This window comes from Hyperolius riggenbachi, chromosome 9 (genome assembly GCF_040937935.1).
Source record: "Hyperolius riggenbachi isolate aHypRig1 chromosome 9, aHypRig1.pri, whole genome shotgun sequence".
NCBI classification, from domain to species: Eukaryota; Metazoa; Chordata; class Amphibia; order Anura; family Hyperoliidae; genus Hyperolius; species Hyperolius riggenbachi.
In genome coordinates, this window is record NC_090654.1 from 272,194,322 (window position 1) to 272,209,241 (window position 14,920).

A 14,920-nucleotide genomic window follows, 5' to 3' on the forward strand; every position below is an offset into this window, starting at 1 on the left:
TGGCCTTAAAGCTGCAGTGGCCCATTTCAGTATAAATGGCCTGGTCTTTAGGGGGGTTTAGCACTGTGGTCTTCAAGAGGTTAAAGGAAACCAGAGATGAACGCGTTGCCACAAAATAAACATATCCCCCGATAGATTTTATAAAATAAATGCTATACCTGGTATTTTTGCCGCTCTGGTGTGCCGTTTTTTGTGTTTGTTTTTTTTTACTAAAGCTCCATGCAAAACACAGCTCATCAGAAAAGCATATTATTTAGTGGGCTGTGTGCAAAACGAAATAACCATTTCTAAAAACCTCTTATGACTAACTATAGATAAAAAAAACATTCTTCAATATGCCCTTACATTAGCAGCTCCTCCCATCTCATCTCAGCTCTCTGAGATGCTGCAATTATACAGAACACGAACGCAGAGCCAGAAGGGGGCAAGCTTGGGCTTGAAAAGACATCAGTGAAGACAGACTCAGATATAATGATTCCTGAGCAAAGCCAGACAATGCTCAGTCGGGGATTTATCAGGGCTGATAACAGGCAGGCTGAGCAGTGAAGGATAAAACAGAGAGCAGGGTAGGTGTTTTCTCTAATGTTCCCACTGATATATATGGTACAATACATTAGGGTGCTTCTAATTCATCTCTGGTTCACTTTAAGAGAGGGAAGCCACAGGATCCTACTGAGGCTTCCCTCGCTTCTCCGTTGTCCCCCAACGCTGAGAGCGGCTCCTCAGTTTAGCGACAAGGCATTGTCGCTAATCTCATCAGGGCCGTGCTGCTCCTCTTCCTGGATCAAGTGCGCACAATAGCTGACAAAGCCCGCCCATGCGCAGTGAACCTGAGCCGCGGGCGCCGCCCTACTGCGCATGTACGGGCTTGCATAGCCAATATCCAGGAAGTGGAGCTGCAGGGCCCTGATGTGAAGGGGGTCACGCTCTGCAAAGGGGGGTATCAGACAAATGAGGGAAGCCTCGATAGGATCCTAAGTTTCCCCCTCTTCAGGGTAAGTATCTGATTTTGAGCCCCAGCTTCGGCTCAAGATCACTTTAAAAATAAAGCAAACCCTTCAGTTCTGCTCTACTAATTGCTGCAATTCACAACTTAAGGTTCTTGGACATTAAACTAACGTCAAAGATTAAAAGCTGCCGCTGAAATTCCCTGCACCGTTTTAAACAATACTGCTTGCTGCCTGGCAGCCCTGCTGGTGTATTTGACTGCAGTAGTGTCTGAATAATACCAGAAACAAGCATGTAGCTAATCTAGTCAGATCTGACAATGTCAGAAACACCTGATCTGCTGCATGCTTGTTCAGGGGCTATGGTTAAAAGTATTGGAGGCAGAGGATCAGCAGGAGCCAGGTAACTGGTATTGCTTACATGGAAAAAAAATATGGTAGCCTCTATATACCTCTTGCTTCAGTTGTCCTTTAAATGTAATATTAGGTAGATGGGGGGAGTTTGGAGGAAAAGACGGTCTATAAGATGCAAGTAATTATGGCTTGTTTGGGAATTGAATGCTAGTTGAATGCAGACTAGAATTAGGCCAGTGAAAAACAGCAGGAAATGTATTTCATTGGCGATTGATTGAATTACAAGCTACACATAATTAGCACTAAATTTGCATTGCATGAAATTTGCATGAAAACCAGCGTTATTTGCATCTCATTAACCAGTCTAGTTGGATTGCATTTTAGCTTGAACAGGTCCTGTACATGAAGTATGACCCTTGTTTGGCATGTAACGTGCTTACCATACATGGCAGTCTCTGTGTCTGCCATAGCGGGGTGCGATAGCATGCTGCCATCCTGCACTGCAGCGAGCGTAGTGAGACACTTCCCGTAGACGGCGTTGACTTTGGAGATGGAGAAGGAGCTGAACTGGCTCTGGGAGAAGATCAGGTATTTCCGCCACAGCTGGTGGTTGTTGGGGTGAAGGAAGACCAGTTTCTGCCACTCTTTCTGCAATGCGGGGGCCTCCCAGAACTCAGCGCACAGCTGTAACCGTGCCAGCTTCAGCTCCGTGCTGCTTGCGTTACTCTCGATGGCTCTCTCCAGGATGGACAGCTTCTTCTCCAGGACCATCCTGAGAGACATGCGGTGGGAGTCGGCTTCACCTCCACCAGTGGCGTACATGCTGGGCTGGGCTACCAGCTTATCCTGCAGAGAGAAAAGAGCACTGGTCATCACACTAGAGTAGAGGAGACAGAGGTGGAGTCATCCCACCTGGTGTATCATCCAATGTTTATAGGCCTCAACATCTCATTACACTGTTGTGTGCACAGTGGGAATAGAGTTCTCATTGGGGTTTAAAGGAGAACTGTAGTGAGAGGGATATGGAGGCTGCCATATTTATTTCCTTTTAAGCAATACCAGTTGCCTGGCAGCCCTGATGGTCTATTTGCCTAAAGAAGTGTCTGAATCACACCAGAAACAAGCATGCAACTAATCTTGTCATATCTGTCTAAATTTGTCAGAAACACCTGATCTGCTGCATGCTTGTTCAGGGCCTATGGCTGAAACTATTAGAGGCAGAGGATTAGCTGAATAGCCAGGCAACTGGTATTGCTTAAAAGGAAATAAATATGGCAGCCTCCATATACCTCTCACTACAGTTCTCCTTTAATCTAGGCCCTGACTGGGCCATGCATGGATGTTTATCAGGGTTAGCTGGGTAGCATACTGATTAAAGAGAAGCTTTAAAGTGGATCCGAGATTTTTACGCATTGCATAATTGTGTTGCTTTCATATAGTTTATAGGGCATTCCTCAAGCCAAATACTTTTATTTTTTTAAAATACTCTAACTCCCTATAAACTAAACAAGCCTCGTCCAGAGCTTCTCCAGAGTGCCTTGGTACTCTGAGCCTTAGTAGCAAGGGCTTATGGGAGCTCAGCCTTGGCAGGAGGAGGAGGTTACTAGCCAGAGATTTCAGAGGCAGAGGGGAGGAGGACATGGCTGCTCTCGTTGTATCACAGGAATAAATAATCATAAACTGTTGAAGCTGTTTGTAGCTAATTTGCTGTATTAACTATCTCAACTTTAGATAAGATATATAGACAAGTTACTTGTTATAGTTAGTTTTTCATCTCGGATCCGCTTTAACCAGAACTGATCTTCATCCCAATCAGAAGCTGATAGTCCCTTTCCCATGAGAAATCTTTACCTTTTCTCAAATAGATCATCTGTAAGGTTGATATTTTGTTGAAAACCCTCCCACAGTGTGATGTCATGACAGTTTCCTTTCTGTGAACCTCGTTGCATTGTGGGAAATCACAACTGCTCCATGACACAGTGTTTCCATGTACTGAACTCTGATGCCCGCCTCATCCACCTCTCCTCCCGCTCCTCTGATGCTGCCTTTCTCTGCCAATCCCTTCTGAACTCTGCTGCCTGTCTCATCCACTTCTCTTCCCGCTCCTCTGATGCCACACCTCTCTGCCACTCCCTCCATAGGCTACTAAAGGATACAGTAAACTTTCACACTAACATACAAAGCTCTATATAAAAGTTGCCACCACCTTTCATTTCCCCATTTAGAATAAGTGACACCCAGCACTCTACAAATGATAGGTGACAAAACACGGCACCTGAAATGCGACAAACTCCATCCAGGTCTGCACGTCTCCAGGGTTCTCTCGAGTCCTGCGGTTATAATCCTCCACTTTGGCCAGCAGTTCGGTGTCTCTAGGAATTTCTGGCTGGGTCTTCTCCTCCGGACCACCTTTGCCCTGTAGCCACATGGAGGTGGAATCATCATAGACACCGAGCGGATTGACCCAGCTGGTGGGAGCAGATGAGGCGGCAGTGGTGCCGGGGTCATTGTCCAGCACCGGAATGAAGGTGGTGGAAGATAGATGGGCGGTCTCCCTCTTGCAGGACACTGGCTCTGCCGCACCTCGAAGCACCTTCATCACACTCCTGCTGTAATAGCGCTCAGGTCTCTTGTGAGATGACTTCTTCTCAGGGGCACCTTCCCAGGCAATCTGCTGACTCTTAGGGTCAATGCCCAGGCAGGAATGGCCTCTCCTCTTGTACCTGGGGAAAGAAAATAACGGGAAAAGTTTAAAGGGAACCCAAGGTCCAGGCCCGGATTTACATCACAGGAGCCTATAGGCACAGACATCCTGACACCTTAACCCCCACCAAAGCGCACCGCAAGTGTGCTGGCTGGCCCAGCTGTCTCTTCTCTCTTACTTCCTTTGCCCATCATAGGTAGCTACAGGTGTCCCTTAGTATTAGGTAGCCAGAGGTGCCCTCGGTATTAAATAGCTAGTGGTGCCCCAACTGAAGAGGTATCTTGTTAGTGGAATGCCGAGAGCCATGTGACTAAACTCTCATTTACCTTCCATTCAGGACACAGAATAGGGAAGGAGGGAGGCACTAGGGGAGGGAGCCGCCCCTCCATCATCAGGCGCCTGTAGGCACGGGCCTACAGTGCCTTATGGTGAATCTGGCCCTGCCGAGGTGTGAGACCTATGGATGGAGCCCTATTTATTTCCTTTTACACAATGCCAGTTGTCTGTCAGTCCTGCTGATCCTTCTTGCATTAGTAGTGTACTTGATATGTCCTTCTGCCTTCTTTGCCTCCACACTTCCTCCAGCACAGTTAGGAGTCGGAGCCAGTCTAAGCGTAGCAGAGGTGCGCTCTTTGCGTATCTCTGCAGCAGTGTATGGAGAGATACATAGAGGGCGCACTTCTCCTGCGTAGCTGGCTCCGATGACGTCAGCGACGGGAGCCCGTTCTCGTAGTTGCGGGCAGCGCTGGACGGCGGCGTGGAATCGATCAGCACGTATGGGGCTGGAGGAGGCCCCAGGTATGTATAACTTCTTTTTTATTTTTTCAATTACGGGACATCTCTGGTACCCTTTAAGGGGCCTGGTTGATGAATGTCAATCAGAGAGCACAAGCTGAAATTGACTATTTATTGAAGCACTATGGACAACGCGTTTCGCAGGTTGAATCCTGCTTCTTCAGGTCAATAGAAGTGTCTTGTTGCAACAAGCAAAATAGCACAGGACACACCCATCACTCCATTTCTTTCCTACCCAACGCTTGCACCATGTGCCAAGTCTCTGAAACTGAATTTCCTGGCTGTATTCGTCTTACAGCAGATGTGCTGATCTATATTGCGGCTCTGGCGTGCCGTTAAATGACTCTGCAAACCCACCAAGCGTAACGGAGGAGGGACAAGACGGCGATAATGAAATCTCTTGTCTAACAAGATCTCTGTGTTAATTAGAGACTATGATGATTAAACTGCAGCCCGCTGGCATCTGCACACCTTATTACATTAATGAGCGTTTATTGCTTTTAATTTTGATACAGTGACAAGGTTCTGTTGTTAGATTAAACAATCCGTATGCTAAGTGATCGTTATCTATGCAGAATATTAAGAGATAAACAGACATTCCCAGGCGCCTCCCAGCCTCTCCCCAGATTTACACAGAACCCGTCACTGTTTGTGCTTCAGCAAAACAAAATGCCAGCTCTGACATATCCCCCTACATCCATATAGACCCCCTAACTTCTTCCAGCTCCTGCAAATATCTCCAAAGCAATTCCGTCCCCTCTATCTGTTCCAATCATAGAAACCACTTACTTCTTTCCAGCTGTGACCAAAAAAATGCTAGCTCTACTGGGATCCCTCTATCCCTACTACTTTAAGGAGCCCCCTTTAAGGAAACCTGCAATTGAATTAACTAAAGCATTTATACATACCTGGGGCTTCCTTCTGCCCCCTTTAGGCCATTGGCTCCCTCGCCGTCCTCCTATCCAATCATCCGCTGCCCGTCTCTTACTAAAGTCTCCGCTAGTCCCACAGTACTACTGCGCAGAAAACTCCAGGTGATAGGAGTGCAACTGTGGGGGCCGGGGGGGGGGGGGGGGGGATAGAGAGAGAGACCCGGTCATTTAGCAAACAATCGGAATGGCCCGGGAGGACAGCGAGGGAACCAATGGGGCTGAAGGAAGCCCTGGGTAAGTATGTTTTAGTCAGTTGCATCTCAGGTACACTTTAAAGTACACCTGAAGTGAGTGAGATATGGAGGCTGCCATATTTATTTCCTTTTAAACAATACAGTTTGCCTGGTAGATCTGCAGATCTTTCTGGCATCAGTAGTATCTAAATCACACACTCACCTGAAACAAGCATGCGGCAAATACAGACAGACTTTAGTCAAACATCTGATCTGCATGCTAGTTCTGAGTGAATGGCTAAAAGTATTAGAGGCTAAGGATAAGCAGGATAGCCAGGCAATCTGCATTGCTTAAAAAGAAATAAATATGTCAGCCTCCAGATACCTCTCACTTCAGGTGCCCTTTAAAAAGTACACCTGATCAGAGGCAAAGCAACCTAAGGTAAGCAAGGAGGTATGTCCGTGCTGGATGCACATAGCTCTGTGGGGCGTCTGTTTCTCTCCTCGTTCCTTTCCAGGTACCTGTAATCACTCCTTGAAAAATGTGACTTTCAGCTTAAAGTGAATGGGAGCTGTATTAAAGAAAAAAGCCAGATGCTTACCTAAGGAGAGGGAAGGCTCTGAGTCCTAATGAGCCTTCCCTCTCCTCTCCCGGTGCCCGTTCCAGCGCTGGCTCCCTCGTAGCAGCAATCAACCAATTTGGTCAAATACTGCTGTCTCCGCCCGCGAAGGGAGGCTTCGGGAAGTCTTTGCGCATGCTCAGTACGGAGCCACCTGTCTTTAGGAGGACTCGGCTGCCAAAGGCTTCTAAAGTCTCCCGCCACGGGGGATTTAAACAGGGGAGCCAGCGCTTAAAGTGAACCAGAGACTAAGCTCTTTCATGTATTTTACCATATATATCAGTGGGAACATTAGAGAAACCACCTACCCTGCTCTCTGTTTCATTTTTCACTGTTCAGCCTGCTTGTTATCAGCCCTGATAAAATCCCCGACTGAGCATTCAGTCTGGCTTTGCTCAGGAATCATTATAGCTGAGTCTGTCTTCTCTGGTGTCTTTTCAAGCCCAATCCTGCCCCCTTCTGGCTCTGTTATAATGACTCAGCTATAATGATTCCTGAGCAAAGCCAGACTGAATGCTCGGTTGGGGATTTTATCAGGGCTGGTAAAAAGCAGGCTGAGCAGTGAAGGATGAAACAGAGAGCAGGGTAGGTGTTTTCTCTAATGTTCCCACTGATATATATGGTAAAATACATGAGGGTGCCTTCCCGCTCCTTAGGTAAGTATCTGGATTTTTTTCTTTTACAATATGGTTTCCATTAGCTTTTAGTCACATTTGCAAACAGGAAGAGGTAGGCTTGCTGTGATGTTCCCTCCTATCACCCTCCCATTCCCCACCCAATAGGGGGAGTGAATACCTGAAACAAGCATGCAGCTGATGCAGTCAGACTTCAGTCAGAAACATCTGATCTGCATGCTTGTTCAGGGGCTATGGCTAAAAGTATTAAAGGGAACCTAAACTGAGAAGGATATGGATTTTTGCTTTAAAATAATACCAGTTGCCTGACTCTCCTGCTGATCCTGTGTCTCTAATACTTTCAGCCACAGCCCCTGAACAAGCATGCAGATCAGCTGCTCTGACTGAAGTCAGACTGGATTAGCTGCATGCTTGTATCAGCTGTGTGATTCAGCCACCACTGCAGCCAAAGAGCGGCTGCAGTGGTGCAGCAGGACTGCTAGGCAACTGGTATTGCTTAAAAGGAAACATCCATATCCCTCTCAGTTTAGGTTCCCTTTAATGCTGGGAATACACGGTACCGCTGAATACCGTTTGTACCGCTGAATCGAGCCATTAGATGGCTCGATTGATAAATTCCGACATGTCCGATCACCCGGCGGACCGACTCCGCGCTCGATACCGTGGGTGGAACAATGGAAAAAAGATAAGTAAAACGAGCAGAAGATAAGAGAAGCACCCGTGGGGACGAGCGGGAATCGATCCAGCGGCATAATCGAGCGGTAAAAACCTACTGTGTATTCCCAGCATTAGAGGCAGAGGATCAGCAGGACAACCAGGCAATGTGCATTGTTTAAAAGGAAATCACCAAGTCAGCCACCATATGTCTCTCAGCTCAGGTTACCCTTAAAACTGTGCAAGTAAGAAAATATCAGATCAGATCTGAATATGGAATGGTGTAAATTTGAAAATTAGATATCCATTGTATACCTTATCTACTAGTGTATGGCTAGCAATACCCTTAAAGAAAATCTGTACAATAAAAAACATACCAATCGAGTCACTGTGATCTCCTGGATCCCTCTTTGCAGTTTACGCTGCTCCCCGCCACAATCCTGGCTTTTAATCACCAGTTTTAGGCAGTGTTTACAAACAAAAAACATGGCCGCTAACCAGGAAGTGATGTATGTGTATATACTGTATATATCATGGTACAGTATACTACAAGTTTTTATTACACAGTGAATTTTCTGCACTCCAGTCAGGGATTATCACAGTTTTGTCAGCATGGGCAGCTCCCTCCCCCCTCAGACAAGCTGAAATTCAGAGCAGAGACCTGTCTGTGAGGGATAAACAAAGCACACACACACAGAGCCTGCAGGGGGCATGGAGAGGGCGTGCATAACTTCTCCCTATCACAGCAGAGGCAGCCCATTTCCTCCTTGGGTCGACAAAGCTTGACAAAGAAAAGAAAATTAGATATATTACAGAGACAGTGCAAGTAGGAAAGGCTGCAGTAATCCAGACCACATTAGAACAGGTATAGGAACTTATAGGATAGAAGAAATAAGGCTGAAAATTTTTGTTACAGAGTCTCTTTAAGGTACCCATACATCTAGCAATGATGGGCAGATTCGACAAAAAGACAAAGCTCTCTGATCGAATCCGATTAGAGAGAGATCTGCCAGCTGCCCATACACTGTAGGCCGATTCCCAATCAATTTCAGCATGAAATCTCTAGGGAATCGGCCAGGTTCACTGCATCCGCTGCTGCTGCCCCCCTAGTGTATAAATGTGCAGTGTGTGCATTTATATATTACCTGTCCTTTGTCGCCCACCACGCAGTGCCCATCTGTCTTCGGAATCCCCCGCTCTTCCATTAGCGCGATACATGCTGCCAGCGTATAGCACGTAGCTCGTGTGACATCACACACGCCAAGCCAGTGGCATGTATGGAGAAGCAGGGATTCCGAAGACAGATGGGCACCGCATGGTGGGCGACACAGGACAGGTAATATAGTATTGCACATATTGCACATTTATACACTAGGGGGAGCTGCGCCGGGGGTTTAGTCGCTTGTCCAGTTATCACTTGCCATTACTGCTGCACGCACCCAATCGACCACGACGGCCTGACATCTTGCGGTATGTCCAATCGATACACGCGACTAATTTTGGTATGGAATTGGTCGCACGATTATCGGGCATGCTCTTGGTGGCACAGATTTTCATCCGATTCAATCATAATTATCTAATTGGATGGTCGATCGGCCACCAAGTGGAGAGATGTACAACCACCTGAAATCCTGTACCACAACCTTCACATGAAACACATACAATGTAAACCGCCCACATCCACAGCTGACAGGTAAATCAGGGTTAGCAAGTTACTCAATGTGCAAATGATTGTATTGGTTCAATTTAAAAGAGAAACAGGAGGAAAAAAAAAAGCAGATGAAGGGTAACGCTACACACACACCCACACAGACACACACACAATGGTGAGTAAGCAGAGAGAGAGACACACACACACACACAGACACACACACACACAATGATGAGTAAGCAGAGAGAGAGACACACACACACACACACACACACACACACACACACACACACACAATGGTGAGTAAGCAGAGACACACACACACACACACACACACAATGATGAGTAAGCAGAGAGAGAGACACACACACACACACACACACACACACACACACACACACACACACACACACACAATGGTGAGTAAGCAGAGAGAGAGACACACACACACACACACACACACACACACCCACACAGACACACACACACACACACACCCACACACAATGGTGAGTAAGCAGAGAGAGAGACACACACACACACACAGACACACACACACACACACACAATGATGAGTAAGCAGAGAGAGAGAGACACACACACACACACACACACACACACACACACACACACACACACAATGGTGAGTAAGCAGAGACACACACACACACACACACACACAATGATGAGTAAGCAGAGAGAGAGACACACACACACACACACACACACACACACACACACACACACACACACACACACACACACACAATGGTGAGTAAGCAGAGAGAGAGAGACACACACACACACACACACACACACACACACACACACACACACACACACAATGATGAGTAAGCAGAGAGAGAGACACACACACACACACACACACACAATGGTGAGTAAGCAGAGAGAGAGAGAGACACACACACACACACACACACACACAATGATGAGTAAGCAGAGAGAGAGACACACACACACACACACACACACACACACACACACACACACACACACAATGGTGAATAAGCAGAGACACACACACACACACACACACACACACACACACAATGGTGAGTAAGCAGAGACACACACACACACACACACACACACAATGATGAGTAAGCAGAGAGAGAGAGACACACACACACACACACACACACACACACACAATGGTGAGTAAGCAGAGACACACACACACACACACACACACACACACAATGATGAGTAAGCAGAGAGAGAGACACACACACAATGGTGAGTAAGCAGAGACACACACACACACACACACACCATGATGAGTAAGCAGAGAGAGAGACACACACACACACACACACACACACACACACACAATGGTGAGTAAGCAGAGACACACACACACACACACACACACACACACACACACACACAATGATGAGTAAGCAGAGAGAGACACACACACACACACACACACACACACACACACACACACACACACACACACACACACACACACAATGGTGAGTAAGCAGAGACACACACACACACACACACACACACACACACAATGATGAGTAAGCAGAGAGAGAGACACACACACACACACACACACACACACACACACACAATGGTGAGTAAGCAGAGACACACACACACACACACACACACACACACACACAATGGTGAGTAAGCAGAGAGAGAGACACATACACACACACAATGGTGAGTAAGCAGAGAGACACACACACACACACACACACACACACACACACACACACACACACAATGGTGAGTAAGCAGAGACACACAGACACACAATGGTGAGTAAGCAGAGAGAGAGACACACACACACACACACACACACACAATGGTGAGTAAGCAGAGAGACGCACACACACACACACACACACACACAATGGTGAGTAAGCAGAGAGAGACACACACAAAAGTGAGTAAGCAGAAACACACACACAATGGTGAGTGAGCAGAGAAACAAACAAACAAACACACACACACACACACACACACACACACACACACACACACACACACACACACACACACACACACACACACACACACACACACACACACACACACACACACACACACACACAGTGGTGAGTAAGCAGAGGAAAACAAATGCACACAATGGTGAGTAAGCAAACACACACACAATGGTGAGTAAGCAGAAACACACACACAATGGTGAGTAAGCAGAGGAACACACACACACAATGGTAAGTAAGCAGAGGAACACACACACACACACACACACACAATGGTAAGTAAGCAGAGGAACACAAACGTACACAATGGTGAGTAAGCAAACACACACACACACAATGGTGAGTAAGCAGAGGAACACACACACACACACACACACACACACACACACACACACACACACACACACACACACACACACACACAATGGTGAGTAAGCAGAAACACACACACAATGGTGAGTAAGCAGAGGAACACAAACACACACAATGATGAGTAAGCAGAATCACACACACACACAATGGTGAGTAAGCAGAGGAACACACACACACAATGGCGAGTAAGCAAACACACACACACACACACACACACACACACACACACACACACACACACACACACTGGTGAGTAAGCAGAAACACACCCACCATGTAGAGTAAACAAACACACAATGGTGAGTAAACAAATACACAATGGTGAGTAAACAACTACACAATGGTGAGTAAGCAGAAACACACGCACACACAGAATGGTGAGTAAGCAGAAACACACCCACACAATGGTGAGTAAGCAGAGAGAGACACACACACACACACACACACACACACACACAATGGTGAGTAAGCAGAAACACACCCACACAATGGTGAGTAAGCAGAGAGACACACACACAATGGTGAGTAAGCAGAAACAAGCACACACACAATGCTAAGTAAGCAGAGCTAGTGGCCCAGCTGGCTTTGGCCGTCTCACCTTGCGATGTCTCCTCGGTACAGCGATTTGTACTCCCAGTTTGCTGCGTCGGCTTTCTTATCTACCCGGAACGCCTCGTCTGTCACGGGAGAAGCTTCGTCCAGCCAGATTGAGCGCGCACTGGAGGCGGTCGTCTGCGGGAGCCCCCTGCAGGAAGAGACAGTTACTCATCAGCCTTCCAGAAGCAGCTTTACTAAAGGTCAAAACTTGTATTTACAGCCTTCCGCTCCGTATGGAGGCATTTATATTACTTTTATTTTGCTGAGCTTTCCATATTTTCCTTTCCTCACACCGCCCTTCTGCATCGCTGCTCTGCCTGTTCAGTAAGCCAGCACCTATTCAGTAGGAGACCTTTGGCAAATCTCCCTAACACTGCCACTGCCTATAGAGCGCGTCCTAGTGGCTGCAGCTCTGGCGCTTTGAGTCTACCAGGAGAAAAGAGCAATATAAATGTTATTTGTCTTGTCTTGTCCTTATCAACTCAGAAATAAGAGACAAAAAAAATAAAAAATAAAAAATCAGGAGGCAGGTCAGCCATACTATGCCAGGAAAAAAACACATATATAAGTAGATAAATATTTGATCTACTTACATAACACATGTATTGTACTGTCCAAGTTTTGATTTTAGTGAATTTTATATAGTAAATGAAGAACATTTTGTTCCAGGCAGTCTTCATCTCTTTTTCCCTAAGACTGAAGCTAATTCTGATGTCATTTCCTCCCTTACTTTTCTCCTCCAATCTGCAGTGTCACCTCTCCTTGCTTTGTAAACACGTGTAAGCACAGGACCAGGTTTCAGCCTCAGCCTGTCACACTGAACTGCTCTCATCCAATCCCTGAGGAGCAGGAATGTGGGAGAAGAGAAGACAAGCTTCCCTCTCTCACTGTCTTTGGCGATGGGGAGAGAATAAAGCCTGGCTGACCGAGATAAGATAATTACAGCATAGACATTTCTGAATAAATTGGAGTGCTTGCAACGCAGGGTGAGGTTCCAGGCTGCATAATATACACAGTGCAGAGTTTAAATGGAAATTTGATTTTGTGGCCGACAATCCCGCTTTAAAAAAGGGAACCCGAGATGGCGAGGGAAAAAATTATAAATACCTGGGGCTTCCTCCAGCCCCCTCCAGGCTTAGTGCGCCCTCGCCATCCTCCTCTGCCTCCTGGATCTTATGTAATTGGATGTGGAAAGTCCTCCGCACTGGACCATACTGCGCATGCGTGACTGACCCCAACTGGAGGACTTTTTGTGGCCAATTACAGAAGATCCAGTAGTTGGAAGAGGACGGCGTGGGAGCGATAAGCCTGGAGGAGGCTGGAGGAAGCCCCAGGTATGTTTATTCCCCCCATCTCAGGTTCACTTTATAGCCCACCTGATCTCACAAACATTTCTGCAAACAGAAGTTATATGGTAGTTCTACTCACAATAGACAATTCCATCAATCTTCTGCTGTTTTTAAGAAATAATGGGCTCAATCAAATTCACCTTTTTCGCCTACATTTTCTAAACGGAGATACTCTTCCATCTTCAGTTTAAAATATCTTTTGCACTCCACAATTGAAAAAGTACCAAAAAGTAGGTAAAAAAAAAAGTACTGTCAAAAATATTCTGGGCATATTCTTGCTACCTGGTGACTTAACCTTCTGAGCGGTATGCCAGACACTGTGTCGGCCAATGCCGCTCGCTAGAATTACAAGTCCCCCACAAAGATTCTAAAAGATTTAATGCTCCCACAAGCTTAAGCTAGCACTAGGCTAGCTAGTATAAGTAGCCGGCACGCTCCGATCGACGCCAATCCCCCGATCCAGCCACTTAATACATTACCCGACCTGGCTCCAGTGATCGGCGCAGCCTCCCCGCACAGAGCCGCCTATGCTGAGAATCTAGCACGTGCATGGCGGCCCCTTAACCCTCCGCAATAGCTTGACTACAGATCCGGACTGCCAGATCCTCTCATCCGAGCAGAGGCAGACTTTACTGTACTCCTACTCACCCCACCTGTTCCATGCTGCACCTCCCCATAGCAACAAAACATCGCTAGCCTACAGTCTATAAAGTTGCCCCAAACAGTTCCGATCCCTGCAGAAGACAGTAATTGCATGCATTTACATCCTAAAGGGATATTTAAATATATAAAATGAACCCTCCCCCGGAGTTACATAAACAGTGTGGGCCATTAGAGGGGTGACAAGCATCAAGACAGGTAAAAAAGGGCGAACACTGCTATTCCAGCGCAAGAGACTTGGGCGCAGCCGGCGCCACCATAGGCCGTAATAGGAATTACGGCTATAGCGGCGCACAGGGAGTAACTTCGGCGCCATCAGAAGACGGAGCTGAAGTTACCTTTAAAACACTATAATTCGGCCTCCAGCAATTGCTGGAAGCCAAATTATTTCATTCCCCACCATCCATGGCGGCCTGGAGGGGGAATAGTATTTAACGCTGCCGAGAACTTGTGCAGCAGCAGGATCAGCCATATAGCGGCTGTATCCTG

At 46.8% G+C, this 14,920-nt stretch overlaps 1 protein-coding gene across 1 annotated transcript in view; it reads right to left on the reverse strand.

Moving 5' to 3' along the window:
• NRDE2 (NRDE-2, necessary for RNA interference, domain containing) overlaps positions 1-14,920 on the reverse strand; it is a 38,443-nt gene that overhangs the window by 16,585 nt on the left and 6,938 nt on the right. Inside the window, exons 4-6 of the mRNA XM_068254572.1 lie at positions 12,424-12,570; positions 3,577-4,024; positions 1,742-2,147 (exon numbers count right to left, since the gene is read on the reverse strand). Of these exons, the coding sequence (XP_068110673.1) occupies positions 1,742-2,147; positions 3,577-4,024; positions 12,424-12,570 (1,001 nt within the window). The remainder of the gene's footprint in view (positions 1-1,741; positions 2,148-3,576; positions 4,025-12,423; positions 12,571-14,920) is intronic.